Raw genomic sequence first — 13,110 nt, forward strand, 5'->3', positions numbered from 1 at the left:
CCCCCTCCTACCATAACACCACCACCTGAAGCTTTCAGCATGAGCAGCTTCCTTGAAATAAAAACTCAGTACTTAGTATTCCTTCTTTAATCTGCCTGAGGAAGACAGCATTTCACTAAATGCCCTTCTCAATCCCCACCTAAAAATGTTCTTACCATTGCAGAGTTTCTTACTTTATTTATTTGAGTTTTTGAACCACACCAGCAGTGGTAAGAGGCTATTCCTGACTCTGTGCCGAGGGGGTCACTTCTTGCAGTGCTCTGGGATGCCATTTATTTGTTTGCGAAGCAGTGTAAGTCAGTTGTTGACAACAATCCACAAGACACAGGCAGGATTCGGCACAACTACATGGTGCTTTTTGTTCACTTATTGATGCACTCAAACAAACAAAATAAATATCCATATCAAATCCACAAAGTCATATTAAGGTTCGTTTTCAAGATTTCCCACATCACTTAAGCCTAGGATCAGTCACACACTCAGCATAGCACTCAGTGAGATTCCAAGGTGACATGACACATACAGGACTTTGGTCCAGCAAAGATTCTTTTGATGCTTCTCATTGGCCCACTGTTCAGGTAGTGCGTTGAAAAGTAGAGACAATGAGCCCCCATCACGGCTTTTGGTTGCTGACACATTGGGGAGCTCTAAGAAGTTGTTTCTAAGGTGTAGGTAAGACTGTGCTTAGCTATGATTAGTATATAGGCTTTTGATTGGCTATACTCCTGAAGAATGTCCAAGGATCTCATGATTGCTTGCATATAGTGATGAATATGTTTGGGTGTAGGGATAGTCTTGTTTCAGTTGCTGTATTGAAACATCATCATCACTTAGTATGAGCTCCTCTATTTTGATTCATATCAGGCCTGCTTTGCTTTCATCATCAAGCCTGTATTTATCCAGATTAACAATCACCCACTCCACCTACCTTCCCACAGTTACTTGATAAATTTATGATTCCCTTTACAGCTTTCTTTTTTTTTTTTATAGGTTTTACTTGGCTGGTAAAGCACAAACATATTCATGTAATTTTCTTCTAATTAATGTCTTTTCTTATGTCAGTGTTTTTTATTTTATAAGTCATTCTCCTTTCTCACCAGGAGTCAAATACTTCAGATAAAATTGTCTGATAAATTACAGAAAGCTCAGTTAAATTTAAAGTTAAGATGTAAGACTAATAATAAGTAAAAGCAGGTTCCAGTTGTTGCTTATATTTTATCAAAGATTCAGATTTAACTGGTATCTTTTTTTTTCTAAATTATCTAAATTATACCTTGGGAGATTGATATTGTTTATATCCTCTCCCTTTTTCTCTCTCTTTCTCTCTTTCCTTGAGGTAATGCATTTATAATTTCCATAAAGGTAAAGGTAAAGGCCCTCCCGTTGATCATCGATTTGCTCGAGCGGGCCCAGTAACGTCTCCATTGGAGACTTTGTTGTTACTGTGTTTGGCATCTCGAATACGTCACGGGGAGCTTGCCAGGCTCTGCTGTGCGGGCAAGATACTCTCGGTAGCTTGCCGGGCTCTCCGAGAGGGGCGGAGGAATCGAACTCGGGTCGGCCATGTTGGCTGCGTGCAAGCAAACGCCCTACCCGCTGTGCTATAATTTCCATGTTATTGTTAAATATGTGTATCTGTGTAATGTTACTTCACCATACTAAAAGCCACAGTCAGTAACCTTTAGTCAGTAACCAGAAGTCATGGATAAGTTCATGTTATGTATGGAGAGAACATTTCAAAGAAAACTGCAAACTTTGAAATGCAGTTGGACTTTCTTTTCTTTTTTTTCTTTTTTTGGTTAAAAAGAGAGTTTTTACTGAAACTTACTTAGGAGTATATGAGAGATGAGAAAGAGTGGAAGTACATGTTCATGAGAGAACACAAGTTTCTTCAGAGTTGAAAAAGCAAACAAAGAAACATGGAGACAAGCAAACAAGATACCTGTACAAGGGCTTGATGAGCAAGCAGCAGTTAAGCACTCTGAAGCCTGTAGGTAATATTCTCTAAAGTGGAACTTGTCACTCTGACCTGTCGTCAAATAAATCAGGAGCTGGGCACATAACCGAAGATGGTCTTAAAAAGTTGCTCAATTCTTGGACATTAAACTTGAACTGTGAAAAAAGAGAAGAGTTTCTGGACTTAAACCTGTAGTCTTGGGGGATCTAGAAATAAAGCAAGGAATTTTAACTACAATTTCAGCAACAGTCCTTATTCCTACATTTTCTAAGTATTCTGTTTTCTTTTCTTTTTTTTTAATTTCAGCTCTATTTTAAATTGCGTGAACATGTATTTTTCCAACAGATGTCTTATGCTTAAGTTAGCTAGAATTGTCTTTTCAGTGGCTTACAAGCAAAAGAAGTCTATGACATTTTGAGGTCAGTTTCCTCTCAAATTTTGATTCCCATTCTATTTAATATGCCAAATACTTTATCAGTCAGGAAAAATTGTAGTAAATGAGATATAAATATAATTTTTGCTTCATCAAGTTTTTTGTCTGGTAGAGAAATGGATATAGAGGAATGCACATTGTTAAATTAATTAAAATATGAAAATGGAAGGGTTTTGTTCACTCTTCAAATATTTTTTCAGCATATAGTATTACAAAGACTGTTCTAGGCTCTTGTAACATTAAGAAAGAAAACAATGATTCCTACACATCTGTCTTTTACTAAGGAATAAAAACAATTAGTAGTAAACAGAAATAAATAATATGGCTTAAAGAGTGGTAAATGCTAGGGAAAAAAATTAAATGTTGATCAGAATGACTAGTTTCTCAAAAGTTAGGTTGGAGAACCAGAAAGTTATTAAAGCTAAGGTATTGGGTACAAGGCTAGTGGCTCAAAATGAAGGGGTTAGCTAAACTAGGTTGTTAATACTTTATAAACCATTTTGAGGATTTTGAACTTGATCCTAAGGCAATCCAAAACCACTTAAGAGTTTTAAGCTACAGACTGACAGGATCAGATTTGCATTTTAAATTTATCCTTCTGCCTCCAACCTGGAAAACACATTGAAAACAAACAGTAGGGGATGGGAGAGAATAATTAGGAAGCTGTTGTTTTAAGTGAGAAGTGGTGGTGCCCTGACTAGCATGTATTTTATTAATTGTAAATAGTAACTGTGCTAAAATGTTGCTATAGAGATTTCTGTGTTCAACTTTTTATATTTAGACTAAATTAATGCCTGTCCAGTTCTATCTACTATTCTTTAGGTTTTGATGCCATATATTAAGTCAATTTAAAATGTGGTCAATTCTTTCACTGGCTTCATATTTCCCTGTTTAGTTATGTTTCATCTTAAGAAACAAAATATATATTATGTGGGGTGGCGGTGTAACTCATCTTACTCTAGAAGAAGTGAGAAAGAAAGAGAAGCAAGCACATTACAGCCCCCATTTTACCATATTGGAACATGGTCCCCTGTATTCCATGAATGATGTAGAGAAATATGCCTTTCCTAAGAAAGCTGGAGATCTGTGGGCATATGGAATTGAAGAAACACACAGGGCTGAGAAATTGTACAGCAGGTAAGGCACTTACTTTGCACATGGCTGATCCCAGCTCAATCCCCAACACCTCAGAGAGTGTCCCAATTCCCTGTAGGAGTGATCCCTGAACTCAGAGCCAGGAAAAAGACTTCAGCAAAGCCAGGGGTGGCTCAAGGAGTGTGGGCACATGGTTTTTCATTGTTCTCGTTGCTGTATCTTATTATAAAATTGTTCCTTTTTCTTGGATTTCCATCTTGTATCACTTTGTGTCTTTGTGTCTTGGAGTCTCTCCCTCATGAATTACTTTGCATCTTGTTTGAAACAAACCATTTTAAAATTTATATCTTGTCCTACTTTATTTCAAGAACTTTACTTAAAATATCTTTTTGTCTCTTCACCCTGTTCAGATATGCATGAACATTTATGCATTTCACACTCTTAAGATGGAAAAAATGATATGCTAATCTGAACAGTAAACAATAAAGTCAACCAGAATAGAGATTTTTTTTTCTCAGAAGACTGGACAGTGTGATATTTTCATATGATTATTTCTCTGTGTCCACTGTTAATGTAAGTCATTGAAAAGACATATTCATGAAACAAAGTTATAGAACAGGAGTTTATAAGTATTTTGAATTTGAAGGAGCTCAGCATAGGGGGTATTTGCTTCATGAGGATAGGTAACTTGGTCTAGTGCATTTTGACTCCCTTGCTACCCACCTGAAGTGGAATTAGGCATATATATAAAAATGCAAGTGAAATTAAGCTTATATATATACACAACACATTAACACATACTTTAGATTAATGAAATATATTCACATAAATAACACTTAATATGAAGTACATGATGCATGAAACTATACTTAGTTTTACTAGATGACCCACCAGGATTGATTGAATAAGAGATATAAGGGCCAGGGAGGCAGATCAAAAGGCTGGAGCACATAGTTTGCATGCAGGAATCATGGGTAGGGTCCTTACCCTGCACGCACCTAAGAGTGCTTCCAGAAACAAGCATTGAGTACCAAGTTGTTTTAAACACCACCAGGTTTGGCTGCAAAATTGAGGGGTGCTGGGGGGGCAGAGAGAGAGAGAGAGAGAGAGAGAGAGATTTAAAAGGAAAAAAATATAGATATAGGGATGTCCTGGCACTATTTGTGGGGGCAGAGGATACCAAGGTCACTCCTGGGAACGAGCAGTATGACAACGTGTGCTTGATCATATTCAGCTCTAGAGCTGTACTGAACAGAGCCCGCAATGGTTGTCTACCTGGGCCACCACAGCTGTGCCCAGGGAGACATAGGTACCAGATGTTGAATTTGGGACATGTTTCTTTCTGGGGCTAGTGTGTGGATAGTCCCACACAAAGAAAAGTCCCAGGAGGGAACTACTGCAGTACAGAAAAGAGACTAGAGTAAGAAATTAGATCTTTAATTTGATTTTATCACAGAATCAGCTGGATGGCTTTATGTAGCACTGAGTCCAAGAAGCCTTCTCACATAGGGTTTTATTGGTTTTTCTTCTTCCCTTTTTTTTTTTGTGATGTCCTCGATCAAATCCAGGGTTTCACACATCCAATGTATATGCTTTGCTTCTAAGCTACATCCATGATCCCCAAGAAGTTTCCCATTGATTTCTGCGGTGGGACCTGAGAATTTGCCTGTTTAATAATTTCCCTTTCAATGATATTAATGATGCAGATACAAAAACCCGCTTGAAAAAATAATTAAATCTTGGTGAGCTGGATTAGCTAAAGAGAAACAGACATTGCTTTGTGATCTTCACAGACAAGGGATTTTATATTTCTGAGAACATACCTAAATCATGTAACCAAGTAGGCATCACAATAGTTTTAGAGGTCTTTCTTTCTCCTGACCAAGGAGACTAATGACTAAATGGGAAGCAGAGTAAAGAGTGACTTCCAGCACTCAAAGGAGAGTTCAAGCTGACATAAATGAGATGGACAATGGAATGCATGGGATTGACTTAACTCTCCTAGCCAAGTTAACCTCTTATAGCAATGTAAGACTATCTATATCTATACATATCTACATAACCTAAAATATAATGGAAGGGCAATTAAAATTGCAGCATATATATATATTTATATATACCATCTCTTAAAATAACCTTACACTGCAAGGAAAATTTATATCTTCTAGCTGACTGTGCATATGTCACGTTAAGTGAGACTGGTGCAGAAAGGGCAGTGAAGGAGAGTCTTTTATCACAGAGATGGCATTTAGGCTAAACCATACCCCTCATCTGCACCGCTCAATTAGTATAATCTCCCAGGTAAATAATAGCCCTTGGAAGTTCTGATACTTTGGTAATGGCTTTAGCAACCGGGTGTCATTGGTACACACTTCCCTTATTTCACTATTGACATGGAAACCACCTAAATGTAAGAAGTGATTTCCTCTGCTTTTTTATGCTCTGCTAAAGAGTTGGGGTTTTGTTTTTGTTGTTTTGCATTGCATTTTAAATTTGAGTACAGTGATATTGCTTACTGATCTGTGTTTCTTCTAGGTAAATGTTAGAGAAGGAAGTCATTGTTTGGGGCTTAAGGGATACTGACATTTATTTTTGCTACCAAATTTCCCGGATAGATTCTTTTAATTTTCCAACAACAACAACAAAAATGTATTGCATTAAAAATGAACTGGATTTTGGAAAAATGGACATATTTCAGTAACCAAATAGTCAAATGCTAATATTCAGTTTTATTTTTGTTAAACCGGGAAAAAAAAAGGAGAACCAAAACACCAATGCTTTCAAGGGAAAGCTCAGCTCATGCATAAAAACTCACACATACACACATAAAAATGACTCAGGAGACCTTGGCTACACATTCAGCGGTCAAATATTTCAATGCTTCATTGCTTCCTTTCCTGTTACAGGTACATGTGACAGTGCTGCAGCTATGAGTGGAATTTTAAAGAGGAAGTTTGAAGAAGTTGACGGCTCTTCACCCTGCTCCTCTGTGCGGGAATCAGATGATGAAGTCTCCAGCAGTGAAAGTGCTGACAGTGGGGACAGTGTCAATCCATCCACTTCTAATCATTTTCCCCGTGAGTACAAAAACCATACCTGAAGCTGCGTGTCTGGATCGGTAGTGGAAATATTGTATCACGTTGGTCATTTCCTTGAACCTATTTACTCCTTATGTCTTGTTTTTCCAATTGATTTAAAACCAAAAGATAAGTAAAAATAAATTGTGATGAAGGCAGTTTAGGGAATTCTGTTCTTTAGATTGCTTTTAGCAGTAGATTTTGTTTTATCTTGTTAGTTAGCTGATGCAGTGCGGTAGGCTGGGGGCGGGGGTGGTGTGTGTGTGTGTGTGTGTGTGTGTGTGTGTGTGTGTGTGATATTTTCTCATTGCTTTTCCAGTGATGCTCCTTGGGAGTAGATGGGTCAGTGCGTGGTGATGAGATGACAGGGGACAACAGAAATTATTTCTAGACCAAACAGAATTGATCCTCATATATCTAAAATGATATTTGGGGTGAGGGGAGGTAGAATGATGATGTATTTGGAAGTGGAAGCTCTTGGTTGTGGAAAGAAAAGTTAGATGATCAGGTGGTAAGAGTGCAGGTATGTGCTGTTAGTATCTATTTCCTGTATTTTCTTATGTTCTCTAATCTCTAAGTATAATTTTTAATGCCCAAAGCCAGTAAACACCAAGGATATATGTTATTTTTCTTATTCCTTTCTCTTCCACACTGTAATTAACATCAGCCTCTGATGTCAGTAAAGCTATTTATGAGGTTTGAAGGGCCAATGATGAAAGTTCTTAAGGTGGTAATACAGTCCACAAGGACATTGAAGTAATTGTGAACTCTTCTTCTTAAGTTTATGTTTCCAACAGAAATATTTTAATATATCATGATATCATGATAGATACCTAACCTTGGATTTTCCATTTTTCTGTTAAATGGCTGATTTGGAAATGTGACAATCCAGAAAACAACAAAAACAACATATTTTTAAAAGGTAGCAAGAAACTCAATAAAACAACTAAACATAAAAAATATATACTAAAAACTAGTAACATCACTCTTTAATTAAGAAAAATGAATACAAAACATAATACAAGAGAAATTACAGTTATAGCAGAATAAAATAAAAACATTTGTGGACAAGGTTATTTTTTTGTGGACAAGGTTATTATCTGACAGAGGAGATCTATAAAAAATAATTATATGTAGCATGATAATGTAAAATGAAATTCTACCTATGATTCAAAAAAAGAAATTTATCCATATATCTTTTAAAAAAATGTTAGAAGCTGGTTTTGCATTTCACTTAGTATTCATATTGACCCCAGGGGACCACATGTACTGCTGGGCATTGAACAGAGCTAGCCACATGCAAGGCATGTATCTACTCTCCTGAACTATCTCTTCAATCCCTAAATTAAAATTAATATCTTAAAATATATGCCAAAGCACATTCCAGATAGAGTAAGTAAATATTAGGTTTCTTTTTAAATTAAATGATGGATGATGTCACATTCTTGTCAGACATTTAGGACTGTTATCCTAGCTTTAAAGTAAAAGAATAAAATTACTTTAAAAATTTTAATAAAGTAAAAATGTTAAATAGCCGTTAAACAAAAAAGCCCTCAGTAAAGCAATCTATTAAGGTATAAAACTTCAGTTAATGTGGTATATAGGGCTGGAGCGATAGCACAGCAGGTAGGGCGTTCGCCTTACAAGCGGCCAACATGGCTGACCCGAGTTCGATTCCTCCGCCCCTCTCGGAGAGCCTGGCAAGCTACCGAGAGTATTCGATATGCCAGACACAGTAACAACAAAGTCTCCAATGGAGACGTTACTGGGCCTGCTCGAGCAAATCGACGATCAACGGGAGGGCCTTTACTTTACCTCGAGCTCGAGCAATGTGGTATAATATTATTTTCTAAATAGAGCATAAAATGTATGTAAATATTTTAGGTAAATACAAAGATATATACCCCCATGATAATACACAAATAAGAATTTTAATTAACAAATGTTTTAAAATATGTAATAATGGTTGAAATTGCAGATTGAAACAATCCAAATGGGATTTCAAGGGAACGCTATCATAGAAATGCCCGGTTCATGAAATTAGTGCTCTTGTCATGCATGGGTGCCAGGGTTCAGGCCCTAGCATTGCAAAACAAAACAAATCACAAAAGCACACTCATTTCCTACTTCTTTCCACTTCCCTCTCCCTAGCCCTTGGTACACAAAAAAACATAAAACAGACCAAAAAAATTATACTATTATCTAGGGCTGGAGTGATAGCATAGCGGGTAGGGCGTTTGCATTGCAAGCAGCCAGTATGGTCGACTGGAGTTCGATTCCCCTGCCTCTCTCGGAGAGCCCGGCAAGCTACTGAGAGTATCTCGCCTGCACAGCAAAGCCTGGTAAGCTACCTGTGCCATATTCAATAGGCCAAACACAGAAACAAGTGTCACAATGGAGATGTTACTGGGCCTGCTCAAGCAAATCGATGAACAACGGGAGGACAGTGACAGTGACAGTGACTATTATCCAAGTCCTGCTAAAAGTCATAGTACATATCATAGGTACATACTTTGTTAGTAATAGCAATTAAATTTTGAAAGCACTTTGAGAATATGAGTCAGGAAAATATTCATATCCAGATGTTTGTACTTGAGGGAATTTATCTGAAAAGATAAGCATAAAAAACAAATGGAAAACTGCATAAATATGAAAATGTTTGTGGTTAAACCATTAACCAAAAAATAGACCACAGAAACAAAGAAGGAGAGCACTGGAAGTTAACATGTTTAAGAGTGGGGAAGCAATTCATTGGATTATGGCAATATTCACAATTAGTGTATTTTTGTTGATGAAGAAGCCTTTATGGCGATATGTAAAATCCTTATGAGACAATATTAAGAAACATAAAACACAAATATATTACCAGAGAAAAATGTCCATATGAGCAAAAAATAGTAAGTTACTCTAAATGGTGAAAATTGTTTCATTTGTTAGCTGTGAGAATGATGCATGAGTTTCCATATTTATTTTTATTTATGTTAATATTATATGTGGACCATGCAAAAAAAGAGATTAAATTGTAACCTAAAATAATAAGTGTAATTCAGAGTGTTTTTATGTGCAGACAACAGATTGAAATGGCATGGTCATATGAATCATCCAACACATTAACCAACCCATAGGAGTTACATCCAATAGAAATTTGTTTTCACACTGAAGAAAATGAGATTATTTTATAGAGACCAATAAATTATTGAATGCCTGTTTATTACTTCATATCAGTGGTAGCTAGCAGTGGTTAACCTACTCAATTCTTTAATTTTTTAAAATATAATTAAATGAGGAATTTGTCTACCTTTTGTGGACTATCAAATTTATATAGCATTTGGAAACCAAATTTACTGTCACATTTTGATTTGGGCAGGGGGTCAGGGGCATTGGGTGATACTCTGGAGTGCTCATGGGACTATGTGCTGCCAGAAATTAAACACACGGTTCTGCATGCAGAATATTAGCTCCAGCTTGTTGAGCATTTCCCTGGCCCCAATTAAATTTTTTTGATATGGATATTTAAATATCACTGCTCTTAAATCAATTGTTTAGATTTTAAGTATCTTGGGTACCGAATAAGTTCTGAGAACTAACATATTGTATATTATAAAAGCAGGAATTGATAGGATGGTTTGATACAAGTCAGCAGCTATGTTAGTAAAAAATACTATGCACTTTCAGCGTTTTGTAAACATGTTCAATTTGTAGTACATTGCATTTTGATAAGAAAAGCTTCAAAATTTAGTCAGTAAAAGGATTTGCCCTCTTCCTTGGACTTCTGCTTTAGGCGAAGCAACTTAGCATCCTGCAATCAACCAAGGTCATGCCTTGTACTTTGCTTGACATAGAAGCAGCTGGATTCTGCATTGCTGTGAAATGCTTTGTTTCATCAAATCCCTGTGGTTGTATAGCCAATCAGCCTGTACTTGAGCACTGTCAAAAGGAGAGCCACAGAGAAACTAGAGAGGAATAATTTCTTTCTGTCCTTTCAAGGTTCTTGGCACTTCACATGAGTAATGAGAAGCTATGTGATGAAGTGTCCTCCCAAAAGGGACACATTATTTTTCCTGTAATAGAGTGTTTCTAAAATAAATGTACAGTATGGAGAGAGCAAAAATATCAAGAGGCATAAGGATAGATATTCCAAATTTTACATGAAAACAACTGTTATATAGGAATAACATAGGAATTTACATTACTGGATTAAACTTGAAGTCCAAAAATTGTTGTATGATTAGGAGACATGATTTTATTGCCTCTATTAAGGTAGAAAGTAATTTCCAGAGATTTTATTCAGTTTTACCAAAGTCTGAGATTCTAGTCTATGTTTTCCCTTTCCTCCTTTCCCTTTTCTGTATTTCTTTCCATTTGCTCTCTTGAACAGAGCATAAATATCCTACCATGTGCTCCCAAGTCAATCTTTCTTCAATGTAATTTCCATTGCACTAGTTGCCCATTTCATAATGGCATTAGAGTAAAAAAAAAAAAAAGAATCTGATCTGAGATATTGCACTGGAATCAGACCAAAAGATTCCTTTACTCTTTATCAAATTATTTAAATGCACCAAAGATATAAATTCTATTTCTATTCACCCACAGTTGGGCATTTGGGTTGTTCCTGTATCTTATCTATTGTACTAAGCAATGCTATGAACATAAGTGTGCATATACCCTTTGAAATTAATGTTTTAAAGTTCCTTAATGATATAGAAGGGTTCAAAATAGCTCTTTAAATTAAAGTCAAGACCAAATAGGAACTGAAGCCATATGGATCAAACCATGACTTGTGAATACCCATTGAGGTCTCATATCCTGGACCATCTTTGTGCTGTTGTCTTTACTTCTCTTTCGTTTATGTCCTTTACTACCACCATTCTTGTTAACCGCTGATGCCCACAACCTCAACAAGAATTTTTTTTTTACAAATTAGAACAGTTCTACCTTTGAAATACCAAATTTATGTATCATACACTAAAACTGCTTTTTCCTTCCACTTTCTATCCACTCCCCACTAATTTAGTTTATGCTCTTGTTTTCCCCAGTAGAATTTCCACTATTTGTCTTAATATATCTTTCCATTTTGCATCATTTTTTACATATTTTCATATTTTTGTTTGCTTTGGTGACCAGGTTTCTAGTCATTTCTTTACGATATCCTTCAGTCATATTCTTCAATTGAAAATATTGCAAATTTTAGGAAGTTTTAGAGAAAATGACAGGGGCCCATAGTTAATTTTTTCCTTCAATATCAAAGCACTATTAGTCAGACTGTACAGTTCACTCCATCTCCTACCTCCACATAGCAAATTATCTTGCCTTCTCGTTCTCATGAACCTTGCCTTCACAGTTGACCAGATTTACATGTCCTTATCCTCTTCCTTTGAACAAGGCACTGAAGATGAATTTTGAAAGAATGAATATTTACCAAAGGCATAAACTGGACCTTCTATACTAAGCATCGAGTAAACACTTAATAAGTTATATGTATAAATAGATAATTCAATGGACCTGTAAATATTTACTGTTTGCTCTTCACTGCTCTATAGGGCTAGGTATAAAAGAAAAATTGGTTTCTGTAGATACTCATAGAGTCTAATAGTACTTTTGCATTTCTCCAACACTTAACCTTTTTCTGTTTAAAATTGTAGCTGTTTGTACACACCTTTTGTTGTTCTGGAGACTTATAGAGCATAAGCATCTATTTGTAGAGCTTAAAGATTGGTGTTGCTAAACACTTGACAAGAGTAACATAGCTCTGTAAAAAGTTGTCCTTTTTTCAGTACCACCAAACTGCATGACACTTTCTTAAAGATTTATAGTAGGACTACATATGTGCATTTATAGTAGGACTTCTTAGTAGCATGAACATAAATGGAAATAAATATCATCCTCCAGGCTATCTAATTTTTTAATGGTTGCTGTTGTGATATATCAGGGTCCTGATTTATTAATTATTACATTTGAATATAAGCAACATTAAACTATGTTTAAAATGAGTCCCACTGTAATGATGTATGTATATCTAGCGTGTACCTTTCTGGGTTTCATTTGCTTATTTATATCTTTCCTGGGCAGAAGCATCACTGTTTAATTGGATCCTGCTCAGCTATTTATGCATAGCTATATAACCCACTTGAGGGAATTCAAGTTCCTTTCACCTTAACTATCCTTTGACTCAGCTAAAGAAAAAAATTCATTACCAAGTCAGATCACTTGCATTATATATGTAGAACTCATTTAGTTGTTGCTTTGGCATGATTTAAATTCAGGATCAAGATCTCGATTTAGCTCTAATAAATGGCAGCTCATTAGGTTCGTTCTTCATTTCAGCCTGCTGAGAATTTTTTCAATCCTGTTTTTGTCTTATTTATTTGCTTTTTCTCCCACAGTTGTGTGTTATATAAATGTCTCAGTCTATCCACTTACCTCCATTAGTGTTGTGTCTCCCAAGTGCATATGACTTTCATCTTTCTCCTGGAGTGCCATAGGAGCCTGCCAACTGCTCTCTCTGCTTTCTTTCTTGCCCAAGCCTCAGCCGCTTCCCCCTGCAGCAT

General features: G+C 36.2%; 1 protein-coding gene across 3 annotated transcripts in view; it reads left to right on the top strand.

Moving 5' to 3' along the window:
* Positions 1–13,110, top strand: part of CSRNP3 (cysteine and serine rich nuclear protein 3) — a 222,950-nt gene that overhangs the window by 134,725 nt on the left and 75,115 nt on the right. For all 3 annotated transcript variants that reach the window (XM_056110365.1, XM_056110366.1, XM_056110367.1), the window contains one exon: positions 6,392–6,562. In XM_056110365.1, coding sequence (XP_055966340.1) covers positions 6,392–6,562 — 171 coding nt within the window. The remainder of the gene's footprint in view (positions 1–6,391; positions 6,563–13,110) is intronic.

The sequence above is a fragment of the Sorex fumeus genome, unplaced genomic scaffold, assembly GCF_029834395.1.
Source record: "Sorex fumeus unplaced genomic scaffold, SorFum_2.1 ptg000009l, whole genome shotgun sequence".
Classification (NCBI taxonomy): Eukaryota; Metazoa; Chordata; class Mammalia; order Eulipotyphla; family Soricidae; genus Sorex; species Sorex fumeus.